Raw genomic sequence first — 23,481 nt, 5'->3', positions numbered from 1 at the left:
GCTTGCAAGAATCTTTTTTTTCTTTTTATTGAGATTCAGTATTTAAAGAGCTCATTGAGAATATTTCCTGTGTTCAGATTTAAAATTCTGCACATTCAACAGAAGATTTTGTTTATAATTCTTTAATAACACTTATGTTCTGCCTTATTATTTATATATTTATTTATGGATTTGTTTTTCCACTTCCTAGATTATTATCTTTGAGGATAGAAGGGTATCTTTCTCAGTATATTATATAAAGGATAGTAATTTATACATGGTAAAATACTTGTTGAGTTGAACTCAATTATTGGTCATCTTATATATTTATGGGCTTCCCTGGTGGCTCAGAGGTTAAAGCGTCTGCCTCCAATGCGGGAGACCCGGGTTCGATCCCTGGGTCGGGAAGATCCCCTGGAGAAGGAGATGGTAACCCAATCCAGTATTCTTGCCTGGAGAATCCCATGGACGGAGAAGCCTGGTAGGCTACAGTCCATGGGGTTGCAAAGAGTCGGACACGACTGAGCGACTGAACGGAATGGAATTACCTTTTTAAATTTTATGGCTCTTTCCTCAGAAAGACATCTTGACTCCTTTGATTTGTACAATAAAATTTTAGAATCAGAAGAGACTTAGCAATAATTTAATTTTTAATTCATTTTACCTTTATTTGTTTTCAACTTAAAGATTCTGAATCTAAATCTCTGACGAAGTAAGTGAAATTTATGACCTCACATAGCTAGGAACTAGAACTCAGATCTCTCATCTGCTTATCTCATTTGATCAAAACAAACAAACAAAAATTCTGAAAGTACATCTGAGAACCAAGATAGTTTCTTACCATGCTGGTTTAAAATATCAAAAGTTGGAAACAATGTACATATCCACTAATCCTACTAGAGAAATCTCTTTAATAGAAGTATTCACACATGTGCAAGAGGATTATGCATAAGAATATTAATAACACTAGTCAGTTGAAATAGCAAAATAAAATAATTTCCATTTTCATGACAGTGATTAAATCTGGTACATTTGTATTAAATAATACTAAGAAGTCTTTAAAGAGAACAAATAGGCTCATGTATACTTACATGGAAACCTTCAGAACCTGTTGTTAAATCTAAAAAGTCACAAATAGTAAGTATAATGTTATAGCATTTATATTTATAAAATCCCAACCCACACATATATTTCACATAAATATGAATATACACACAGAAAGAGAACTGAAATGATCAAGATTGAATTGTTAGTAGGGGTTAGTTCAGGAGAAGATCCTGATACTGGGAAAGACTGAAGGCAAAAGGAGAAGAGGGCAGCAAAGAATGAAATGGTTGGAAAGCATCACCAACTCAATGGTCATGAACTTGGACAAACTCCAGGAGATAGTGAGGGACAAAAAGGCCTGGAGTGCTGCAGTCCATGGGATCGCAAAGAATCAGACACAACTTAGTGACTGAACAACAGGAATGGGGAAAAAAGTTGGGGAGAATAAAGGGGACTTTCATATTTTAATTTGCATTCTTTGGTGTTTTTATAAATATTTGCAATATTGATATATATTCTTTGTGTAATAAAAAAATAACAAATCAACCTAACCTATTTAGAGGGATTGCTGTACATGTTGATGGACATGTGTAAAAATAAAGTTCTACCATCTAAAGTTGAACTTTAGATTTTGCATTTTATTATTAAAATGTCCTTGTTTACTCAGTTTTAAAAATAGAACTTTTGCCTAAAGATAGAAACTTGTTTAATATTAATTTGTTAGTTTACCATGCAAATTATCCTTTTTCAGTCAGTCACTTGGGTATATTTTGAGCACTCAGGTTTTCTTCCATCCTTAGTTTCCAAGGACAACAAAGGATGGAACCCTATGCCAGGGAGGATCAGAAAAGGATATGTCTTCTCCTTTTTCCCTCTCACTGTCAAAGTTCCGTTATCTACCCTCTTAGATTCAAGGTCATGAAGACAATCTGAGTTTCTACTCTGCTACATGTTTCAATGGTTATGAACTGTCTTCCTTTGGAATAATGATAGGGTGCTAATGTAAAGATAATTTTAAAACACTGTGATGTTTTTTTTCCCCCTCAGTATTTGATTCTTTACTTCTTATGACAGTGGTTGTACAGAACAAAGTTATATGGCTAAGTTGAGAAAATAAAGGTATTTGAGACCATGAACCATGCAGACATGTAATTAACTGCATTGCAAATGTGGTCTCTTTATTCCTTCAGTATCAGGTTGGAGTAATTATTGTGACTTAATCTCACGCTTTTCTTGGGCATTAACAGGTAAAAGATGGGCCAGTGAGGACCTCTCCCTTCCCGGTCTTTGCCCCATTCACTCTGCAGTGCCATCCTCCAGCCAGGCTCCACTAGTCTGTTAGCTCCCAGAGGCATCTTGGTATTGTCCTTATCTAGTTCCCGCATAGTATTTTGTGCACAGGGGCTATTCAATGAATATTCCTGGAATGAGCAATTATTTTAGTCAATTCATATTCTGTTATCATTCACATTAGTTAGGTGGCATTTTAGATGATAATAGATTTTGGCATACTCAAATTCTACTTGCAGATATTGAAATCAGCTTGCATTTTTGGAACAATAATGTTTAGCCACACGTGCTTTTGGAGAAGGCAATGGCAACCCACTTCAGTGTTCTTGCCTGGAGAATCCCAGGGATGGCGGAGCCTGGTGGGCTGCTGTCTATGGGGTTGCACAGAGTTGGACACGACTGAAGCGACTTAATAGCAGCAGCAGCAGCAACACATGCTTTTAGAAATCATGGTATGTGAAAATGTAACCTCATTAAGCAGACAGATTAGAAAGTGAGAGTTTTTTAAATCATAAAAGCTGGTTTTCTCTACAATGGTGTTTATCATATGGCTTATTTTAATATGTTTCTTCTTGTTTATTGATCAATCATCATTTTGCAGAGGGTGAGGCAATAAAATATCAGTGGTCACCCAAAAGACTCTAATACAGGGAATTGGAAAACAATGACTCTGTTCATTATCAACTTGTCAGCAGCAGTTGAATTACCTGAAGACAAACACATCTGCAGTCCCAAGGGGAGACTTTCAGAAGGTCGTGTTTCCCAAAGTATGGTCCTCAGACCCACAGTATCAGCTTCCTTAGAACTTAATGGAAATGCAAACGCTTGGGACCCATCCCAGACCTATTGCTGTTCGGTCGCTCGGTCATGTCCTAGTCTTTGCAACCCCATGGACTGCAGCATGCCAGGCTTCCCTGACCTTCACTGTCTCCTGGAGTTTGCTCAGGTTCATATCCACTGAGTCAGTAATGCTACTGAATATGAAATTCAGGTGGGCGGGGCCAGTAATCTTTTAACAAGCCCTTCAGGTGATTCTGAAGGTAAACTGTTTTAAGAAAATCTGATTTTACAAAATGATTATAATTGGAATTTCAGCAGATCCTCTTAGGCTACACTGGGGAATAACATACATTTTCTGGCTCTAGTTTTTGTTTTAATTATCGTTATTTCTCTGAATAGCAATATAATATTTTCAGTTTAATAAGGATTAAAATAATATATTGATAATTATTGGCAAGAATATTCAGGGTCCTTTGAGGGATCCAACTTTCAATAGAATTTTTAAAATGTTATTTTTTTGTTTCTCAGATTTTTCTAGGTAATTATAAACTTATCATTTCCACTGGAAAAGAAACTGGTTAGCTCTTTTTTTCCCCAATACAACAGATGTCTGCTAGTCGACAACCCTCTGCAATTCATTTTTTTTTTTTTTTTGCAGAGTGCCAAGAAGCAGAAGCCACATATCATTATGGAGTCCTAAGAGTTGCGCCACCAGCCTCAGAGAGAGAGAAACAGACCTGGCGTTTACTATTTTCACTATAATTAAAAGGGCATAGACACTCGTCTCTCTTCAACATGCAGACTAGAAAGCTGATAGCCAGTGACTATGAAAGGAAGCAGCCTTTTAGTAATTTCTCATTCCAGCCTTTCTGCACCCCCCATCCCAAACAGTAATATTTTGATTATACAAAATAAGTATTATTCACTATGGGAAGGAAGAAAGTCAGTGCTAAGTCATGGTGGAACAGTTTATACACGCACGTATCAGTTTCTATGCTCACAATTGCATCAACTTCCAGATCTCCAATTACGTGTCACTTCTCTTAAACAGCCTAACCCCAGGAGTTAGGTTGCCATTGCTGTTAAACTCCTTCCACACACACACATCCTACCTGTTAGTTCTTCCCACCATTCCTGGCTACTGAAACAATGACAGGTGAGTGAATGAGTGGGTGAATGGAATATGTGTAGGTCATGGGGGTCCTTGAGTTGTTAAGAACAAGCTCTTAACCAGACCTGGATTTAAGTCCAGACCCTGACACTTTCTGGTTGTATGACCCTAGACAAGCAACTTATCTGCTCCGCGCCCTGGTTTCTTTAAAATAATGGAAGTAGTAAGGTAACCTACATCACAGAGCTGTTGAATACACCATGATACTCAAGTAGCAAGGAAGGCAGAGTTCCTGAAGTGTGGAAAAAGACAAGTCTCCGGTGAATCTTTAAAAAGGAGAAAAGAGATCCTTACTAATACCTTTAGAATAAACCATCAATTTATGCTATTATACTTCACAGAGCAGTCAGAGTTGGAAACAGGCAACATCACTATGTGAAGTGAATATTCTCAGGCAGTTTTAAGGTGATGGTATCATGGCCCATGCTTATCAACAACCTAGGAAATTCTCATTTATGGAACGATGTCACCATAGTGATAAACTTAGACTAACATGCTCTAAGGCATGCTAATCCCACAAGATGATCTGCCAAAAAAATGGGCTCCATGGCCCTCAAATTGGGAAGTGAGTCATTCTACATCTCCTCTTTTGGAGACTTTCAAAGCAAATGAGAAGGTTAAGAACTATGATAAGTCCCACAGACAAACAAATTTTTAATTTTACTGAATCTGGTGTTAGCAAACTTTTTGACCATGGATCCCTTTTAAGAGTAACATCTATTGATAGTTTATAGAATTAGTGTTCTGCAGAACTGGCTTTGAGAAATACTTGTTTGGACATTGTTGCTTAAAATGCTTTACCTGTCTCAGTGTTACAGTTCCTATATGAGGAAAAAGATAGGGAGTCAATCTCACGGCTTAAAATGGACAATGAAAAATATTGACAAAATGAAGAGTAATAAATTCTAATCCACCACGCTTTTTCTTTTCTATTCACTCAAATTAGTTTTCTAGAACAAACTGTTTCTTCCTTCCTTATGTGTCTAAAGTCATAATCATATTCCATTAGACCAGTGGTTCTCAACTGGGGGCAATTTGCTCTCCCAGGCACAAAAAATCATAGAGACGTTTTTGGTTATGAAAATTACAAAACATTACATTCTGGAATGCACAGGACAGACCCTCACAGCCAAGAATTATTGGCCAAAAATGTCACAAATACTGAGGTTTAGAAACCTGCGTTAGATCTTTAGTTATGGCCATGCATTCATTACTACAGTAAATATTTATTGAACATCAGCTAAGTCCCAGGCACAGAAATAGGAGCTGAGGAGACAACAGAAAAAGAGCTCATGGAATTTATAGTTCAGTGAAGGAAATATGTGTTAAGTAATCACACAGAAACATGTAAGGTTATGATATTGATAAACATTATAGAACCTTATGTCCACATTTTCTAATCCAAAGGTAGAAATATAGTTTTAATAGTCTGTATGTGATTATGAGAATGATAAGTGAAAGCTAGCTTATTTAAAGTTACGGGAAGTCAGCTCAAACATAAGTGTTTTAAATATATTTTGAAAAAGTGATCTTGTCTGGTATGTCCTACCTGGTTTAATATTATTGAATTCTTTCTCTATCATCTCTTCTGAGGTAGACAGCATTAGGTTTCTCACATATAGGATTTTCACTGAGGACATTGTGTCTTCATCAACTTCTACTTCTGGTTCTGCCCAGTCTACTGCAATTGGATGTCCCCATAACTGAATTCTTCCTGGTGAGAAAGATCAGATATGATTAATTATATAGAAATTAGGACATCATCTCTGTTCATACTAAAATGGCCTTTTAAATTGAACCTTGAGATGTTGATTGAGCAAGAACACTAATATTAAAAGAGGTGATGGTTGATCTTAAAAGGCATTTCAAATAAGAGCTAGCTAGAAGCAAGTTCCGGGCTTCCCAGGTGGCACTAGTGGTAAAGAAACCAGCCTGCCAATGAAGGAGACACAAGATGTGGGTTCAATCCTTGGGTCAAGAAGATACGCTGGAGAAGGAAATGGCAACCCACTCCCATATTCTTGCCTGAAAAAATCCCATGGACAGGAAGGCCTGGCAGGTTACAGTCCAGAGGGTCACAAAGAGTTGGACACAACTTAGCAACTGAGCATGCACACACAGAAATGAGTTCTGAATGTCAAGTGGCTTATTATAATGATTGGGCATAAAGGGAACTAGAACATGATTTGAAGTGGAACAGAAAGGAGGCAGCCGATGTCATGTTTGGATCTTAGAACAGTTCTCACAGGGTGAAGGTAATCACTGAAGATGGTGAAAAGGGGAGAAAGGAAAAGGATGAATTTAGGGCTCAGACATAGAGTCTGGCTTCATGAAGCATTAGAAACATCACTAGAATCTTTGTGATCAAGTACCACCACAGAACTGTCCAAAAAATTGGTGCATGTGAAAGGTGTGTAGGGCTCAGGTACATTCTCTGTCGCTTACACTCAGAGCTCTGATCAACAGGATTCTCTCCTAGTTCTTTGCCAGAAAATAGAAAAAGTTATTATGTTTCCAAAGTAAGATAAAGGGCAATAGTAGAGTCTATGAGGGGAAACTGAACTCATCTTAAAAAGGTAGCTGTTATCCTACATATATTTTTGTATTTCTATAACTGTAATGAATTGAGTGTCTTCCTCTCTACTATATGTTTCCCATATTCTGTCTCACAGTGACTTCTCACAGTAACTCTGTGGGGTGGGGTGTGACTTTCTCAGTTTTACAGAAAAGTAAATGAACTTTTGAGAGGATACATTGCCTAGATCCACTTTCCTTCTCCACTGCTCCCTTTTGCTTTTTATTACTCAATCTTGTACCCCTATACAGTGAAGATCCATGTTGAAGTGATAAGAGGAGAGTGAGGGTCAACTCGGTTTCTAAGTTTGATTGGAAATATGTTTATTTTTTATTAGTTTTGGAACAAGTTATATCCTGGAAGCAATAAAAAGGGTGAGAAAATAAAATCAGAAATCCTCAGTATTGGTAAGAGTTTAGTTGTTTAATTATTACATGTTTAAGGCAATTATTGTCAATCCAAATGTATCTTTTTATCCTATAAAAAGCGGTCAATGAAAGCATCTGTGGCATTGACATTCTAAAACCCAAACAAAAGATAGACATAGCCTAATGAGTCAGCCAATCCTGGGGAGGCTGTTTGCTACTATTCCAGTCCTTCCTTGCATCCTAGAGGACATTTTTGTCCATCACTCTCTTTCCCCCTGCCTTCGATTCCCCTTCTATACCTCCCTCCCTTTTTATACCATTCCCTTCCTTTTCTGTTTTACATAGACTTTGCTAAAGATCTTACCCCAAGATCCCTAAGGTTCCCAAGTGACTCTGGTTTCTGTAGCTCAGTGGTTCTTAGTCTTGACCCCACAGTAGAAGAGCTTAAAAAAATGGGTTCTACTGGATCTGCTGGACCGAGCTCCTTTCTACCTGCAGGGATAGACTGCTCAATTTTCAGAATTTTTTGTCAACTGATGTCACCTTGGTAGCTTGAAATGAGCCACAGTGGGAGTGTTAACACTAAGGAAATCCCAAAATGCTACAACCGAGGCTTTTGATTTTCCCCTTGGAATTGCCTCATCTCTGATCCCGGGATCCTTCTTCCAAATTCTGATCTAAGTGGCCTAGTCGTCAGGATTTTGAAAAGTATCTCAGTTAGTTCATCCAAAGTTGAGAACACTATTCTAGCTCATTGACTTTTGCCTACCAAGACTGAGACCACATTAAGTCATTCACAAGCCTGAAGATGTGGAAAAGGTTAAAGTGGATAGAAGTGAGAGGGGATGCAGGAAACAGTGATTTCCATAAAATCCCTGTGAAAGTAGTATTGGAAAGTGATTTGTGAGTGTGAACTTTGAAGTCAGACAGGTTCTGTAATCAGATCGGTGATCTTGGCTAGGAAACGATCCTTCTAGCTTCACTCTCCTCATCTGTAAAATTGGATAAGAAAAATACCTACTCATTAAGGTTGTTGTGAAGACAAAGATGATGCACGGAAGGGAGAATTTTCACTTTTAAATGATAATTCAATAATGTACTTTCCTCTTGATACTTTTTGGTCTATTTTGGAGATATATAGTTTATAAAGAATATGTGTTCTTTTGACTCTAATGTAAATAGTGTCAAATTACAAATGATTTTTTTAGAATCTCCCCTGTCCTTTAGAAGAAAACAATGTACATTGTAGATGCTTAATAAATGTTTCTATCCTGAGTCATTCCCCAGGTTTTCCTGTATCTCCCATGCAAGTAAATGGCTGATATCATTAGTTGATGGATATAGCAGTGGATCACAAAATTTGGCACCACAATAGAATTACCCTGAAAACTTAAAAATATCAATGCCTCAATGCTACTCTCTGCTTCCAGAGAATCTCTACTTGATTAGCGATTGATTTGGATACTGGCATTGTTTAAAAACCTCCTCAAGGATTTCCCTGGTGACTCAGTGGTAAAGAATTCACCAGCCAAATCAGGGACACGGGTTTGATCCCTGGTCCCGGAAGATCCCACATGCCACAGAACAACTAACCCTGTGTGCCACAACTGCTGACTGACCCAGCACTCAGGAGCCTGTGTTCTGCAACTACTGAAGCCTGCATTCCTGGAGCCTATGCTCTGCCACAGAGAAACTAGCGCAATGAGAAGCCCAGGCATCGTAACTAGAGAGTAGACCCCGCTCACCACAACTGGAGAAGGCCCTCATAGTGCAGTCATAAATAAAATAAATAAACCTTAAAGCCTTCTTAAGTGATTCAAATTTGTAGCCCACGATGGACAATCCTTGATTTAGATGACCAAATCTCAAGCTTGAGGTCTCAGGGGCAGTTGCATCCTGGCAACTTGTTATAAATGCAAATGATCAGACCCCACACCAAACCTGGGGTCACAAAGAATCTGACATGGCTTAGCAACTAAAAAACAACAAAACAAACCACACCAGACCTACTGAATCAGGAGCTCTGGTGGTGGAGCCTCCAGCACTGTCCTTTAATAAGCCCTGCAAGTGATTCTGATGGAGACTAAAATGGAAAAAGTACTCTTGGAACTCTTTTTCAGAGCATTCTTAGAATGAATGCTTTGATAAACTCTGTGGTGGATGCATCATCTTTGCTCCATATATGCCTGAGCAAAGATGCAGTGTCAGGAGAGAGTTGCTACTGCTGAGAAGGTAGGTGGGGGAGAGGGAGAGTCAATACACCACTTCAGACCACAGTTTTCTCTCTGTCTCAAGTCTGGATCAATTAAGAAGGAAAAGCTTCCTGTGGTCCTCGCTTATCATGTTTCTGAAAGACCTCCTTTTCCTTTCAAACCAGGCTCTCCAGAGGATTGCCCATTACTGAAATCCTGTTTTGTCGTTTCACTGGTGAGGTCCAAATGGGTAATAGATTTTACTCTCAGGCTTTTGTAGAAATAGAACAGTTTGCTCTGACTGGCTTATTTGTTGCATCTTGTTAGTCTGCTGCGGAGGCTGCTGCTGCTGCTGCTGCTGCGTCACTTCAGTCGTGTCCGACTCTGTGTGACCCCATAGACGGAAGCCCACCAGGCTCCCCCGTCCCTGGGATTCTCCAGGCAAGAACACTGGAGTGGGTTGCCATTTCCTTCTCCAATGTGTGAAAGTGAAAAGTGAAAGTGAAGTCGCTCAGTCGTGTCTGATCCACAGCGACCCCACGGACTGCAGCCCACCAGGCTCCTCCATCCATGGGATTTTCTAGGCACTGTGATCTAAATCCAACCTGACTGAAACTCCAACAGCTGAGGCCAATTAAAGGGTCAGGCAAGGAGGGCACCTCAGATAATGAGGAAATGAGGAACGCCTAGAGAGGGTGGGGCTGCCTCTCCCTTGCTGCATCCTGGCCAGAGAATCATAGGGAAGAGTCAGGATCTTGGGTGGAAGCTTAACATGGTGCTTGAGAATTCTTGCAGCCTCGATGCTCAGCCCTGACCCGACTAGTCAGCTCAACTCAGGTAAAGACAGGTGTCAGAATGGATGCTATCCAAAAATCTACATGCAATAAATGCTGGAGAGGGTGTGGAGAGAAGGGAACCCTTTTACACTGTTGGTGGGAATGCAAACTAGTACAGCCACTATGGAGAACAGCATGGAGATTCCTCAAAAAACTGGAAATAGAACTGCCATATGATCCAGCAATCTCACTCCTGGGCATACACACCGAGGAAACCAGAATTGAGACACATGTACTCCAATGTTCATTGCAGCACTGTTTATAATAGCGAGGACATGGAAGCAACCTAGATGTCCATCTGCAGACGAATGGATAAGAAAGCTTTGGTACATATACACAATGGAGTATTACTCAGCCATCAAAAAGAATACATTTGAATCAGTTCTAATGAGGTGGATGAAACTGGAGCCTATTATACAGAGTGAAGTAAGCCAGAAAGAAAAACACCAATACAGTATACTAACGCATATATATGGAATTTAGAAAGATGGTAACCTTAACCAAGACAGCAAAAGAGACACAGATGTATAGAACAGTCTTTGGGACTCTGTGGGAGAAGGTGAGGGTGGGATGATTTGGGAGAATGGCATTGAAATGTGTATGTTGTCATATGTGAAATGAATCGCCAGTTCAGGGTCGATGCATGTTACAGGATGCTTGGGGCTGGTATGCAGGGATGACCCAGAGGGAGGATAAGGGGAGGAGGAAGGGAGGAGGGGGGTTCGGGAGGGAGAACTCATGTACACCCGGGGCGAATTCATGTCAATGTATGGCAAAACCAACCAATATAATATTGTAAAATAATTAGCCTCCAATAAAAAAAAAAAAAGAGGCTTTTTCTGTGACTAAGTGTGCTATTTTCTTTGAAGAAAGGAAGCTGATGGGAAGTTTTAATTCCCCAGGAACACTGGTTGACTTCTGAGAACCCTTTCTCCTATTTTGGATTCTCTTTCACTGCCATTCTCCCGCTACCCCTCCCAAATGATTGTGTATATCTGTACAGGTAATAAAAGAGGAAAATAATTAGTGTGGGCTGAAACAGGGTAAGGCTGGTTTCTTCACCAAGTGATAGCTAAGCTGAGCCTTAGAATCAGTGAGTCAGGAGAGAGGGGACAGGGTAACTCATTCTAGTAGGAGATACAGCACTGGGAATAAAGGATACAAAATGATCAAGGCGTTGTCTAGGACATTGAGTTTATCCTGAGAGAAAGAAGGGGTTTTTATTGGGAAACAAAAGGTACAAAATGTGTTTGAAAAGAACTGGAACCCTGAGTGAAAGGCCTTGAATGACAGGCTCAGAGGTTTATGGTTTATCTCCTATGCAGCAACGAGACAGTTCAAATAATATTTTTTTAATAATTTTTAACTAATTTTTTCGCTGAGTGAGCGACAACATTCAGGCTCTTAACAAGGAGAGGCTGGATTTCTGCTATGTAAAAGAACCTGTAGAAGGATGATGGATATTTTAGGAACACTACTCTGATGGTAAAGTTCCAGATGGAGTCAGTTGAAGGTGGGGTCCACTGAAGAGAAAGCAGAGCTGAGAGAATAATTAGGAGACCTTGATAAAAAAAAAAGAAAAATCCAAGGTTGGCCATATATGTGTTTAGCCTACAATGATGGCCCAAGAACACGAAGGAAATGAAGGGCTTTCGATAGCAGAATTGTTGGCGTTGAAGAGGGCAGTAAACTATTAAGTTCTGGTCACTGAGAGGCGAAGTAAGAAGTGTGAGGAGTTTTAGTGATTCTATGCCTCTATGAGTCAGGCACCTTGACCACTGGGAAGTGAATTTATGTTTACTTCTTTTTTTTTTTTTTTGACTGTTTACTTTTTAATGGAAGTTTCCATGTTGAACCTATCCACCTCTCAGGACAAAACATTTTTACTGTTAAATTTTAAATATTGATTTGATCTTCCCTAATCTTCGTAAAATTTCCCTTTCCAATGTTTTTAATACTAATGTTGTTATTGTTCCGTCACCCAGTTGTGTCCAATTCTTTGCGACCCCATGGACTACATGTACAAAATTTATGAATATTACTTTAGATATAAAAATATCCACCTCAATAGATTCAGCAATTTTGGGGGCTAGCTCATATTTTTCACTTTAAGCTGCCTTCATAGTATTAAAAATTATTCCTCAAGCTCAGAAGCCATATTTCAATTTTGAAAAATTTTAGAGGGCTAATCCTGTTAGTATATTTTAAGAATGTGTATAGGGCACCATACATCTAGGTATTGCTGTTTTGCTTTGTTTCAAATTAAGGTGGTCTTCCATAGTGCTTAAGAGAAACATTGATTCCAGTGTGCTCAATCAGTTATTCTTGAAATCCTTATCATTTTAATGTTAATTCATTTCAATGCCTTTCTTTATGTAAGTTTTGGCAAATATTTTAAAATAAGCACAAGACTTTCAATAATTTTTCCTTAGTTGATCTGACTGAGACAGTGTCTTGGTGGAACCTCTTTCTAAACCTAGGAATTTATGGTTGTTGCCCAGACAGGACCTACCTTGTATTTATAGCCCCTAACTAAGGTGTCCTTTTATGGAAAGCTGTTATTTCTAATTCCTGAAATTACAAATTATTAGACAGTTCAGTTCAGCTGCTGAGTTGTGTCCAACTCTTTGCGACCACATGGACTGCTGCACACCAGGCCTGCCTGTCCATGATCAACTCCAGGAGTTTACTCAAACTCATGTCCATTGAGTTGGTGATACTACTAGGGAGTTATAATAAAAGTATGCCACTTAATTGTCATTGGGATAATGTTTCACTTGCATATTTATTATTTATTCATTATGATGGATAATATACTTTATTTCTAATAAGTCTGATAATGAAAATGATACATAAAGATAACTGTTGATTGATAAATTTAAGGAGATTCTTCAGTTTAAAGATTCAGTACAGGGTTGCTATAGCTCGAGGTTCTAGATTTCTCCTGTGCATGTGTATTGGATTTAATGCACAGAGTGAATAGTTTTCAGAACCTAATCTGTGACAAATCTAGGGAACAATTAACTGTGAGAAAAGAAAGACGGAGAGTTTAAAATGTTGCATAATGAGAGATAAACAGCAAAGAAACGGACTGCAGGGTTTTGCTTCCTTTGCTAAGGAGCACAGCAGCCTGAAGCATGCAGAAGGGAGTGATGCCTCCTCTCTGAGGATGGTCCTAACCTGGGAGAAGCTTCCTCCGGGCCATGGCAGCTGCCCGGTGATTCTCATACTCCACGAAGGCAAAGCCGCGGTTCTTGGTTTTATCTGCAGCACTTGGGTAGACGATGACATCCACAACTCCTTCGGTGACCTTTTTCATCTCTGATAAGATTTCTTCTCTCTTTTTGGTCTTTGGGATTCCCCCGACAAACAATCGGCAGTTGTCCACACTGGCACAAACCCCTAAGAGACGCCCATTTCTGCCAAAAGAGCAGGTGTTTTGATTGGTGAGAATCCTTGTGTGGTTAAGGTTTAAGACAGAAGTTGAACATGTCTGACCTTGGAACTTTTATGGTCTGTGGATGTGTGATGTTTGGCTACCTTTAGGGTTTAGATTGCTTTTGGAGAGTGGTAACTGCTTTTGGGAAATTCTGCTTTTTTTAAAAAAAATTTTTTTAATTGGAGTACAATTGCTTTACAATGTTGTGTTAGTTTCTGCTGTACAACAAATCAAATTGGCTATATGTATACACATATCCCCTCCTTCTTGAGCCTTCCACATACCCTTCCATGCCATCCCTCTAGGTCATCACAGAGCCCGGAGTTGAGTTCCCTGTGCTATATAGCAGCTTCCCATTGCTATCTTAAAAAAGAAAAAAAATTGAAGTTGAGTAGTATCTGCTGTCTTTAGACTTACTGTAAATTCGCTAGCTATTGCCAATCCTCAACCCTCCCAAATATTAATATATCACCAATCCTGAGGCCTTTGCACCTGGCCCAACCTACACGGGTAACTTGCCTGGCTTCCCTGAAGGTATCTGAGGTTGTAACCCCTGGTGCTCCCTTTCTTTTCCAACCAAATAGAAGCTATTCTGACATCACTGTTCAAGATAGGCCATATACAGAACTGATTTTCACATATTATCTTATTTGACTGACACAAGGAGGATGTGAGATGGGCAAAATAGGTATTATTTCCATTTTGCAGTTGAAGAACTTGAGACTCCAAGAAATGAAATGACTTGCTTACAGTTTTGTAGGTTTTAAGATATAAAATTGGCCTCTAGGCTCAATTCAATCTCCGTTTCTCACACTGTACATGTTGCTTATTAGCAAGTTGATGGGTACGTTTGCCAAGATGAGATCGGTTCAACTTTTCCAGGAGCATTTGGCAAAATGCATAAAAAAAGTCTTCATGTGGGAAACCTTTGACCATATAATGGCCCTCGGTGGGGAGTGTCCTTAGAGATGAGCACTAGAATTTTGTGTAAACTTATTCACTGCCACTATTTAAAATCTCTCCCAATATGGAAATGGGCAAAATATTCCATCATAGAGGACTGGTTTAATGTATCTCAGCTGAGATGACGTTGATTTTAGGGCTGGATGTTTCCTCATTGTGTACTGTGGTGTGTTCGTCCTCCCTAGTTCTCACCCACTAAATGCCAGTAGCCACCCATTAGGTCGTCCTGGAAAGCCTCTTCACCATCTCATGTCCCTTAGGGTAGACGATACTGCTCCTGGCTGAGATGCACTGGTAAATAAAAGGTGAGCATTCGTAACATAGAATGCTCTGTAGTCAATAAACACAGTAACATGGGAGAGTATTTGATAGCTGAAAACACCAGTTCAGTCTGTGCTGTTGGGTTAAAGACTATAAAATGAGTATATGAGAAAGCCACTTTGATTAAAACTGTATGGAAAGTCTAGAAAGACTATAATAATTCAGCATAGTTATTATCTTTGGGCAATAGAGCAATGAAGGAATGGTTTGAACTTGTATTACTTCTTTTTTTTTTTTTTTGGCTGTTTTTGTGTGTTGTGTATTAGGCTATGTGACTTTTGTAATAACACAGTTATCAAAAATGGGTAAATTTCCATTAACAGAAACCACTCATTCACTAGGAATAAAAAGTGCTTAAGGGGGAGATTGCTCTTAATTCTTCCTTCTAGTGGCTCTCAGTTGTGTGGCAGATGTTTGTCCAGGGTCTATGCTTTGCTGAAGAATCAATAACTGCATATCAGACCTGTGACAGGTCCGTCTCTATTTGGTGAACATTGTCCTAGGAATGTGGTTTTACTGGAGGGGTGAAAGGGTTGATAAAATGAACTTTTGTTTTTTTTTTTTAAACATCTTAAACCTTTTGCTTCAAGATATTATTTATTTAGAAAATATATTATTGATCATTCAGGGACCGGTCTTATCAGTTACCAGTAGGGGGAGCCTGGAGTCTCCATATCCTGTTTCAGAACTGTGATTTGTCAGGCAAACCACTCCAGTATTCTTGCCTGGAAAATCCCATGAACAGAGGAGCCTGGTGGACTTCAGTCCATGGGGTCACAAAGAGTCCAGCATGACTGAGCGACTAACACTTTCACTTTTCCAAGAATTGCTTGGAGACGAAAAAACTATCTCTCAAAAGCTGAGGGCATGACTTTAATGTCGCCAGAAGCCAGGCATTTAGAAGATACTCAGTGGATATTTGATGAGGAGGAGGATAGCATGACAACTTTGTCTTTTCCAGATAAGAACTTTATCTATCTCCTGAGAGATAGTGGCTAAAAACAAAGCAAAGTTTATTCTCCTCTCTGCAAGAAAGGTTCTCTCTCTGGCAGGACCCAGGCAAAGAGGATCTGGCGTCTGTTGTGCTATTTCACATTCCCTTTATCCTACTCATTAAAATTTAAAGTCACTCTGTGCCTTCACCTTGCTTCTGGCATCCAACCTGAACTTTGGAATTTTGGCCACCACTTTTCTCTTTCCAAATACTTTGTCGTATTTCTCCTCTTCCTTCTCACCCTCCTCCTGTCATCGCCATAACCATCAGCAGACATTTATAGAGCATCTGACATATCAGACACTGAGTTTTGCATGCATTATCTCTTTTTTTTTTCATTATGCCCCCCATGAGGTACAGATACTTTTATTTTTATTTTAAAGATGAAGACACTAAAATTCACAGAGGAGAGTGTTATTTTTCAGTGGATTGTGTTTATTGTTCATACCCTATCTATTTTCAAAAAGTATTGACAGGCTCCAGTGTGTAACAGTATGCTAAGAAGATCCAGAAAACACTATTGATTCCCTATACAGCCAATTCTACATCCATCTCAATTTAAAAGCACTTTTGGCAATAATCCTTACTGTCAAGATATCCAGATACCATGAGATCAAGGAATGGAGAATCCTAGAGTTATATAACATATAACTAATATTAAAAGCTATACTAGGATATAGCTTTTTATAGCCCTTTCTGAAACAGTTTGGTATGCATTATTTCATATGATGGATGCCCAGAATCACTCTGTGTGATCACATGATAGTATAACAATGATACTGAAAGAGGTCAAAGGATTTGTTCCAAGGAGCCTGGACTAGACCTCAGATCTGATTCTCATCCCCCACAATTCTGCACATAGCAGAATTCTTTTGGATCCATGGAGCCATATGTTGGGGGAGCCTCCTTTATGTTTTTTTCTGACTCTGTTCTAGAATCCAATCTTGAGACTGAATGGCTAGACTACTAGCAGTTGCCAAGTCCAGTCGATCTCATTGTGGCTAAGGGGTTTAAGAAAAATGATCCAGTAGTTGACTGACTTACAGAATTACAGGGATCATGTGGAACTTATTTTGGGCCTATAAGAAGTGAGAGAAAAACAATGGTAGGAAATCTACTGTCTTTGTACTCATCAAATTTCAGATTCCATCACTTTTAAGGTGTGACTCTGTTACAGGAAGGAATGTCTTCATTCCTTCCTGTGAAAAATACCATCTCAGAATTAACGTTGCTAATATGTGACTTCTATCATTTATTGAGCTATTGCTATGTTCTGAATACTGGGCTAAACATTTAAAAATCTTGATAACATCCCCATAATAAATCTGTGAAATAAGTATTATTATTATTCCCACTTTGTAGACGAGGAAATTGAGGCTCAGAGAGGTCAAGTCACTTTTTGACACTCGACTGAAACCTGTCTGACCCCAAGCTATTCCTTTTTCCCTTAGTACACTAATCTTTGCTCTGGGTGACCCTGGGCTTCCTTAAGAAAGGATTTATGGCAGTTCCCTCTAGTTTACGTTTTGGAACTCAAACATTTTCATGAAGTTTAGTCCTATTGCCAATTTATTGATTGTATAGGGTCAGTTGTGTCCTGGAACCTCCTGCTAATTTCATGGCTTCAAATATTACCTTTACTTGGCTGACCCCCAAGTTTATACTCTAATGGCGCCATTCTCCAGACTCCAGTGTCACACAGTCATCGCCTCAGTGTCTCCCCTGGGACATGTAATGTGCATCTCAGGTGTCACCTGTCCCAAACATAGCGCTTCATGTTTTCCTCTATTCTCCCAGCCTGTTCCATCTCAATGACACTATCACATCCACAGAGACTTGGCCCAAAATCCAATTTTCTTCTAAATCCAATACTTAGCCAGTCTTGTCTATTCAACCTCCAAAATATCTCCCACATCTGACTTTTTACCACCTACACCACTAGCCAACCCCTTTGTCTAACCACCACCATTTCCTGCCTAGTTCTAGACATAGTGGCAGCCTTGGAACTGATTTTCCCTCTTTTAGTCCTTACCCTGGGCACTTAATAGCTGATGGAATATTTTTTAAAAGTATGACTCTAGTTAAACTCTTCTGTGATTTCCCCTTTTATTCTACTAAAATACAGATTGTTAAAGATGAAATATGACTCTCCAACTAACTGTATTGCCCTCAGCCCTCCTCTCCTTACTCTGTTCTAAACACTGGCTTTTTTTTCTGTTCTCTAAAACATCACACTTACTGTCATTTTGAGACTTTTTTCACTTGTTGTTCTTTCTTTCTCTGCAATGATCTTCCTCTAGGTCTGACTATCATGGTGGATTCTTTTCATTCACGTCTCAGATCAAATTTTGCTTCCCAGAAGAGTATTTTCTTAAATACATCAAATTAGAACAGCAACCTCTTCACACAGCTTTATCCCATTTCCTGGTTTTATTTTTTTCAAATTCTTTTGAATACATCCAATTGCTTACTATGACTGGAGGAAAGTGTTCCTTGATACTTCTAATGGTTTGAACAGTGGCCAGCACATATTTATGAAATGGATAAATGAATGAATTTTGTTTCTTTGAATAGTTTACAGGACTTAGTCTGGCATCTTATATAGTGTTGGCTAAATAAATGTTTCATTAAATTGATTTCCAAGGAAAAGAACTAACCTATTTTTTCCCTTATTTTGGCTATCTTTTGCATATATTAAAATATAGATAAACTTGATAGAAGAATAGATAAAGGTACATTGATTCACTTTTAATCTAGAAGAGATAGATCTTACCTGATTTCATAATTATTAAGTTGCTTGATTGCATTCTTGGCTTCCTGTTTATTTGAGAATGTTACAAATGCATAGCCTCTATTGTTGCCATTAAAATCCATCATCATTCTCATTTCATAAATTTTACCAATCTGCAAGTAATGAAAAGAGAGAATTCATATTTAAACACACATACACATACACACAATGTTTTGTGAAGTCTGCCTCTACCACGTTTGGTATTTGCATCCCGTATGAATGGTTCACATATTTTCATGCTGGGTTCAAATTTGTCTTCTGACTCATTGGCAAAGTCAAGATAATAAAGAAAACGTGTACAAGTGGCATTTCAGCCTGAGTTGCCAGAATATATATATTTTTTACAGAGTAAGTGACCTTTCATCACACAATTATCTGGGGAGTTATATACCATTTTAGGGACCAGAAAACACATTTGTCATCAGAAGTACAATTTTTCGATGGATTTGTCCTTACTCTCTACATTGACCTCTGAAGTCTCCATAGTTTTATCTTTACTTGGTTGTACTCTACCCTTAGCGTTTAAAAACCAAAACTAGGAACAGTCATTTGGAACATTACAAAACTGACTTATTTGCTATCTTTCCCCCCACCATGAAACAAAGTGAACAGAGCAGGTATATTTCAGAGGATGGTCTGGGAAGCCCTGTTTTCTCCATCTGTAGGCAGAAGGCAAATGCTAGTGTTAATACAACTGATCTGGGGTCAGACCTCCATGGCCACAGGGCACTCCCTCTGTCCCTCAGTGCAGCCCCTGCTTTGCCTCTATACTACTCTCTCCTGCTTCCCCAAATATTCTTCATAATCCAGATACAGTAGTTCATTATTGCTGGCTGCGGTAAGAAGGACGGCCGACATAGATGTGAGGGACACGTGTGAGAAGAGGCATTATTCAGCAAATGCTATTATTGCAGTGGTGGCTTCCCCTCAGCTCAGCCCCACCCCAAGCCACCCCAGGTATTCGGTGATGGACACCTGTTTCTCCTGGGCTCATTTAAAAAAAGTTCAAGCATGTTTCATCTCTGCATTTCAGGTGGCTTTGGCACTTATTTTCATGTTCAGTATATAAGATTCTTACAGGATTAAGTCCTCATAATTTGTGCATGTGCCAACTGATGTTTGTATAAAATTAAAAGTAGCTCTGAAACAGGCTAAATTACACACATACAAACACACACATAGCTGATTTGGGCATTAGGAAAAGAAATAGCTAAACTCTTATTTTCACTCAATTTTTTAGCAATGTGATTATTTTAAACACCTACTTGGTAAATTATCAAGAATGTCAATTTTGCATTTTCGCTTTAACTTTGGGTTCAGTAGCAAAATATAATTTAGAGTAAAAACTGAGGGAATTTATTCCTCAATTATGTAATAACTTTGAAAAACCATGTTATTAATCTTGTTCATCACATTCAAATTTTTAGAAAGAAATTTTTTCATTCTGGATCAACATATACAGGTACATGGTTGAGCCATGACAAACATACACATTTTTTTTTTAATCTGACAGTCTTACACTTTATAAAACCATAGTAACATCTCAAGTTGAAGCAATATCTTATTTTAGACAGGCTGTTGTAGTGTTATTCTAGACTGACAGATATGTTGAGTTTGCAGTAAAATAGCTTTGCCAGTGGAGATGGGGGATTGAAATACAGATTTAAAAGTAATCAGCACGTATGGCAGAAACCAGCACAACATTGTAAAGCAATTATCCTCCAATTAAAAATAAATAAGTTAGGAAAAGGAAACAACAACAACAACAAAAAGTCATCAGCAATGGTAGTTTCAACTGTGAGTAATAGAGCAGAGAGAATCAAGGCATTGATAGTTAGAGGCAAATCACTAATAGCTAGGAAGGCTTTAACTTTGTCCATGATTGAAGAATGGCTATTGGAAGAGAAACTGTCACTGGCCAAGAAAAATGAGAGTGAAAGCGAGGTGATGAGAATAGTGTCTTTTCCCTTAAAAGATTAAAAAACAATCATCTTCAGACTCACTTTTTCACATAGTGGGATAAGCTCATCTTCAAAAAGGTCTCGGGGGAGTTTTCCGATAAAAATTTCACAGCCCCTTTCTGGGGGTGCAGCATCCCATCCAGGCGGGGGACCACCATATTTTCTTTGTCCATTTTCCTGCGAATTCCATATGGAGTATTGGAGGGAGAAAAAAGCAATACAATCTTTAGTTTGAGTTCCTTGAGCATTTTCAAAATCATTACTTAATAAGGAAGATGCTTATTGACAAGTAATAGTAGTAGACTGGTCAGATAAAAATTTAAGTCTCTTCAATGTGGATTTTAACACCATGTTCTTTGCTTCAAGGACTTGCTCCAGATAAGCACAGTGAAAACTTATAAAGTGCTGGACAAATATAAGGGGTCATTATTATTTTTTGATTGCCATTCAAACTCACCAATGCCTGATCATCAAAGACTCTGACCACAGTTTGAATCTGGGGTTCTGATTTAATGTTGAAGTCTATGAGGGTTCTGGACCTGGACTATTTGGCTCTGGAACACACTAGCTGTGGGACTTTGGACAAATGTCTTGAATTCTCAGATCCTGAGTGTTTTTCATCTACAAAGTGGAGACATAATCAGCTTTTGATTAAAGGAGATAATGCATCAGATGTGCGTGGCACAGGTCTTGGCATGCGATATGCATTTAATAGTTACTAATCCTCTTCTTGCCTGCCTAGATTGAGGTTGTTTCATGAGCAAGGCAATGTGAACCCCTAATTAGAAACATCATGAAGGTTAGCAATGGAACTGGCTAATTTGGGGGGTCCCCAGTGAGGGGCTTAAATCTGTCTTTGAAGTTGACAAGACTGGTGAGAGGTGTTCGCTAATGTTGGATCTTTGTGGGGAACCAATGCTGTTCTCAGCCCAAATACAATTAGTTTCTATTTTTTCCTTTGTCATAAAAAGACCTTTGGTAAATTCAGTGTCCTTTTTTTAAATTGGAATATAATTGCTTTACAAAGTTGTGTTAGTTTCTGCTATCCAACAGTGTGAATCAGCTATATAATGTCCTTTTCAGGGAGGAGTAACACTGGGTTTTCTGCCAGTGCTGTCTTTATTTTTCTGAAAGTTAATGACCTAAAAATAACTTCAGGGGCCCCAAAGTGAAAGTAGGCCTAATCCACCACTACTGAGCTGACGGTTCATTTGCTAGAGAGGGATAAATTTACCTTTCATTTAGGCATAGCCAGAGCTCTTTGTTATTATACTTTATTGGGATTTTTGGAAAAAGGAAAATGTAAGGAACCAAATGTCTGTATTCATTACTAACTTCTACCATGATTACTTAAAAAATTTTTATACCATAAAATGATACATGATGTTGGAAAATACGTGGTAACGTATAAAGTAAAAAAGAAAATTTCTCAATGTGTCACCCTACCTGTTTGTAGAAGCAGTTTTGTTGTTTGTCTGCCTTTCCAAATACTTTTCTATGTATATTTCTAAAAGACACATTTTAGTTATTTAAGGACATTGTTTTACATTGCAGTTGTTTGTTAAAAATAAAAGTAAAGCAGTTTCTAGTTTCACTGTCAAATCTTTGTGAATACTAATAAGACTTTCTCAATTGTTTTATAATTGATAATACAAAAGCTTTTTGGATTATGGTATTTAAATAATGTCTTTAATTGTAATCATGTTTAAAATTCCTGATAATTCAATCATGTTGCTTTAAATAAAAAAGATGTCATATAGGTGTTCTACCTTGCCTTGATTATTTTTTGCTTCAAACAAGTAGGTGCTTCTCATTTTACTAAACATGGAAATATTTGCCTCAAGAGTGTTTGTATTTTTTTCCTTCCCCTATATACTTTTAGGATTATTCATTAAAAAAGCTTTCACTGAGAAATCTGAGAAATGAAATGTGTTATAGGAAAAAACTTAAGAATTCAATGAGCTATGTCTCAACCAAGAATTTCGTAAAAAATGAATTTAATATTTTTGGAGGCATATTTAAGGTTTTATTTATTTAACAAATATCTATATAGTGCTTACTACATACCAGTCTCTCTTCTAATTCTCAAACAGTGTTATAGGTTATGGATATGACTATCCTGATTTTACAGAAGACATTGAAGCCCACAAAAGATTAAATAATTTGCCAAGATCCTGTGGTTGGGAAGTGGGGAAGTCAGAATTTAAAGCCAGGCAGTCTGGTGTCAGAGTCTATCAGCTAAATTTCTACTATATTTTGCTTTGTTACATGAAAACCTAATCACTTATAACAGATTCATGCATTCAGTTACTTGTTTATAAAAAAAATTGTCATGCTATTAAATTGCAGGCTCTCTGTTGCTTTTAGAATCATTCCAACTTCCAATCATTTTACTGCACAAATTTTGGAAAGAACATATCTCACACCTACTTCTTACAGAGAGAAATATTTTTATTGCATATTCTATAGTCCACCTCCTAGGACTGACTGTTACCATTGAATTGATGCAGATCCCTCTGTGGCCATTTCTATTTATCTTAAGTATCTGGAGATATACTTCCCAATGGACTATTGGAATAAATTTAGTATAAACTTGACAATATTTGTATTCTTCGACCTAAGGAAACAAAGTTTCATTGCATAATAGTGAAGTGGCTATTCCAGAATTTCTCATTTGACAAGTTTTGATAGCTTGAAAATAAATAGGCAACCAGTAGACTGACCTTTAGAATTTCCTCAAGTTTCTTGCTATTGCTAAAAATGTCACCAAACTG

General features: G+C 38.2%; 1 protein-coding gene across 3 annotated transcripts in view; it reads right to left on the bottom strand.

The window, feature by feature from the left end:
• Nucleotides 1-23,481, bottom strand: part of A1CF (APOBEC1 complementation factor) — a 52,517-nt gene that overhangs the window by 14,639 nt on the left and 14,397 nt on the right. For all 3 annotated transcript variants that reach the window (XM_088842504.1, XM_055425946.2, XM_088842505.1), the window contains 4 exons: nt 20,750-20,884; nt 18,729-18,859; nt 13,419-13,657; nt 5,817-5,981 (listed from right to left, as the gene is read on the bottom strand). In XM_088842504.1, the coding sequence (XP_088698630.1) occupies nt 5,817-5,981; nt 13,419-13,657; nt 18,729-18,859; nt 20,750-20,884 (670 nt within the window). The remainder of the gene's footprint in view (nt 1-5,816; nt 5,982-13,418; nt 13,658-18,728; nt 18,860-20,749; nt 20,885-23,481) is intronic.

The sequence above is a fragment of the Moschus berezovskii genome, chromosome 12 (assembly GCF_049115385.1).
Source record: "Moschus berezovskii isolate FMDL1 chromosome 12, NW_MosBer_1.0, whole genome shotgun sequence".
NCBI lineage: Eukaryota > Metazoa > Chordata > Mammalia > Artiodactyla > Moschidae > Moschus > Moschus berezovskii.
This window is presented reverse-complemented; position numbering and strand designations above follow the sequence as displayed.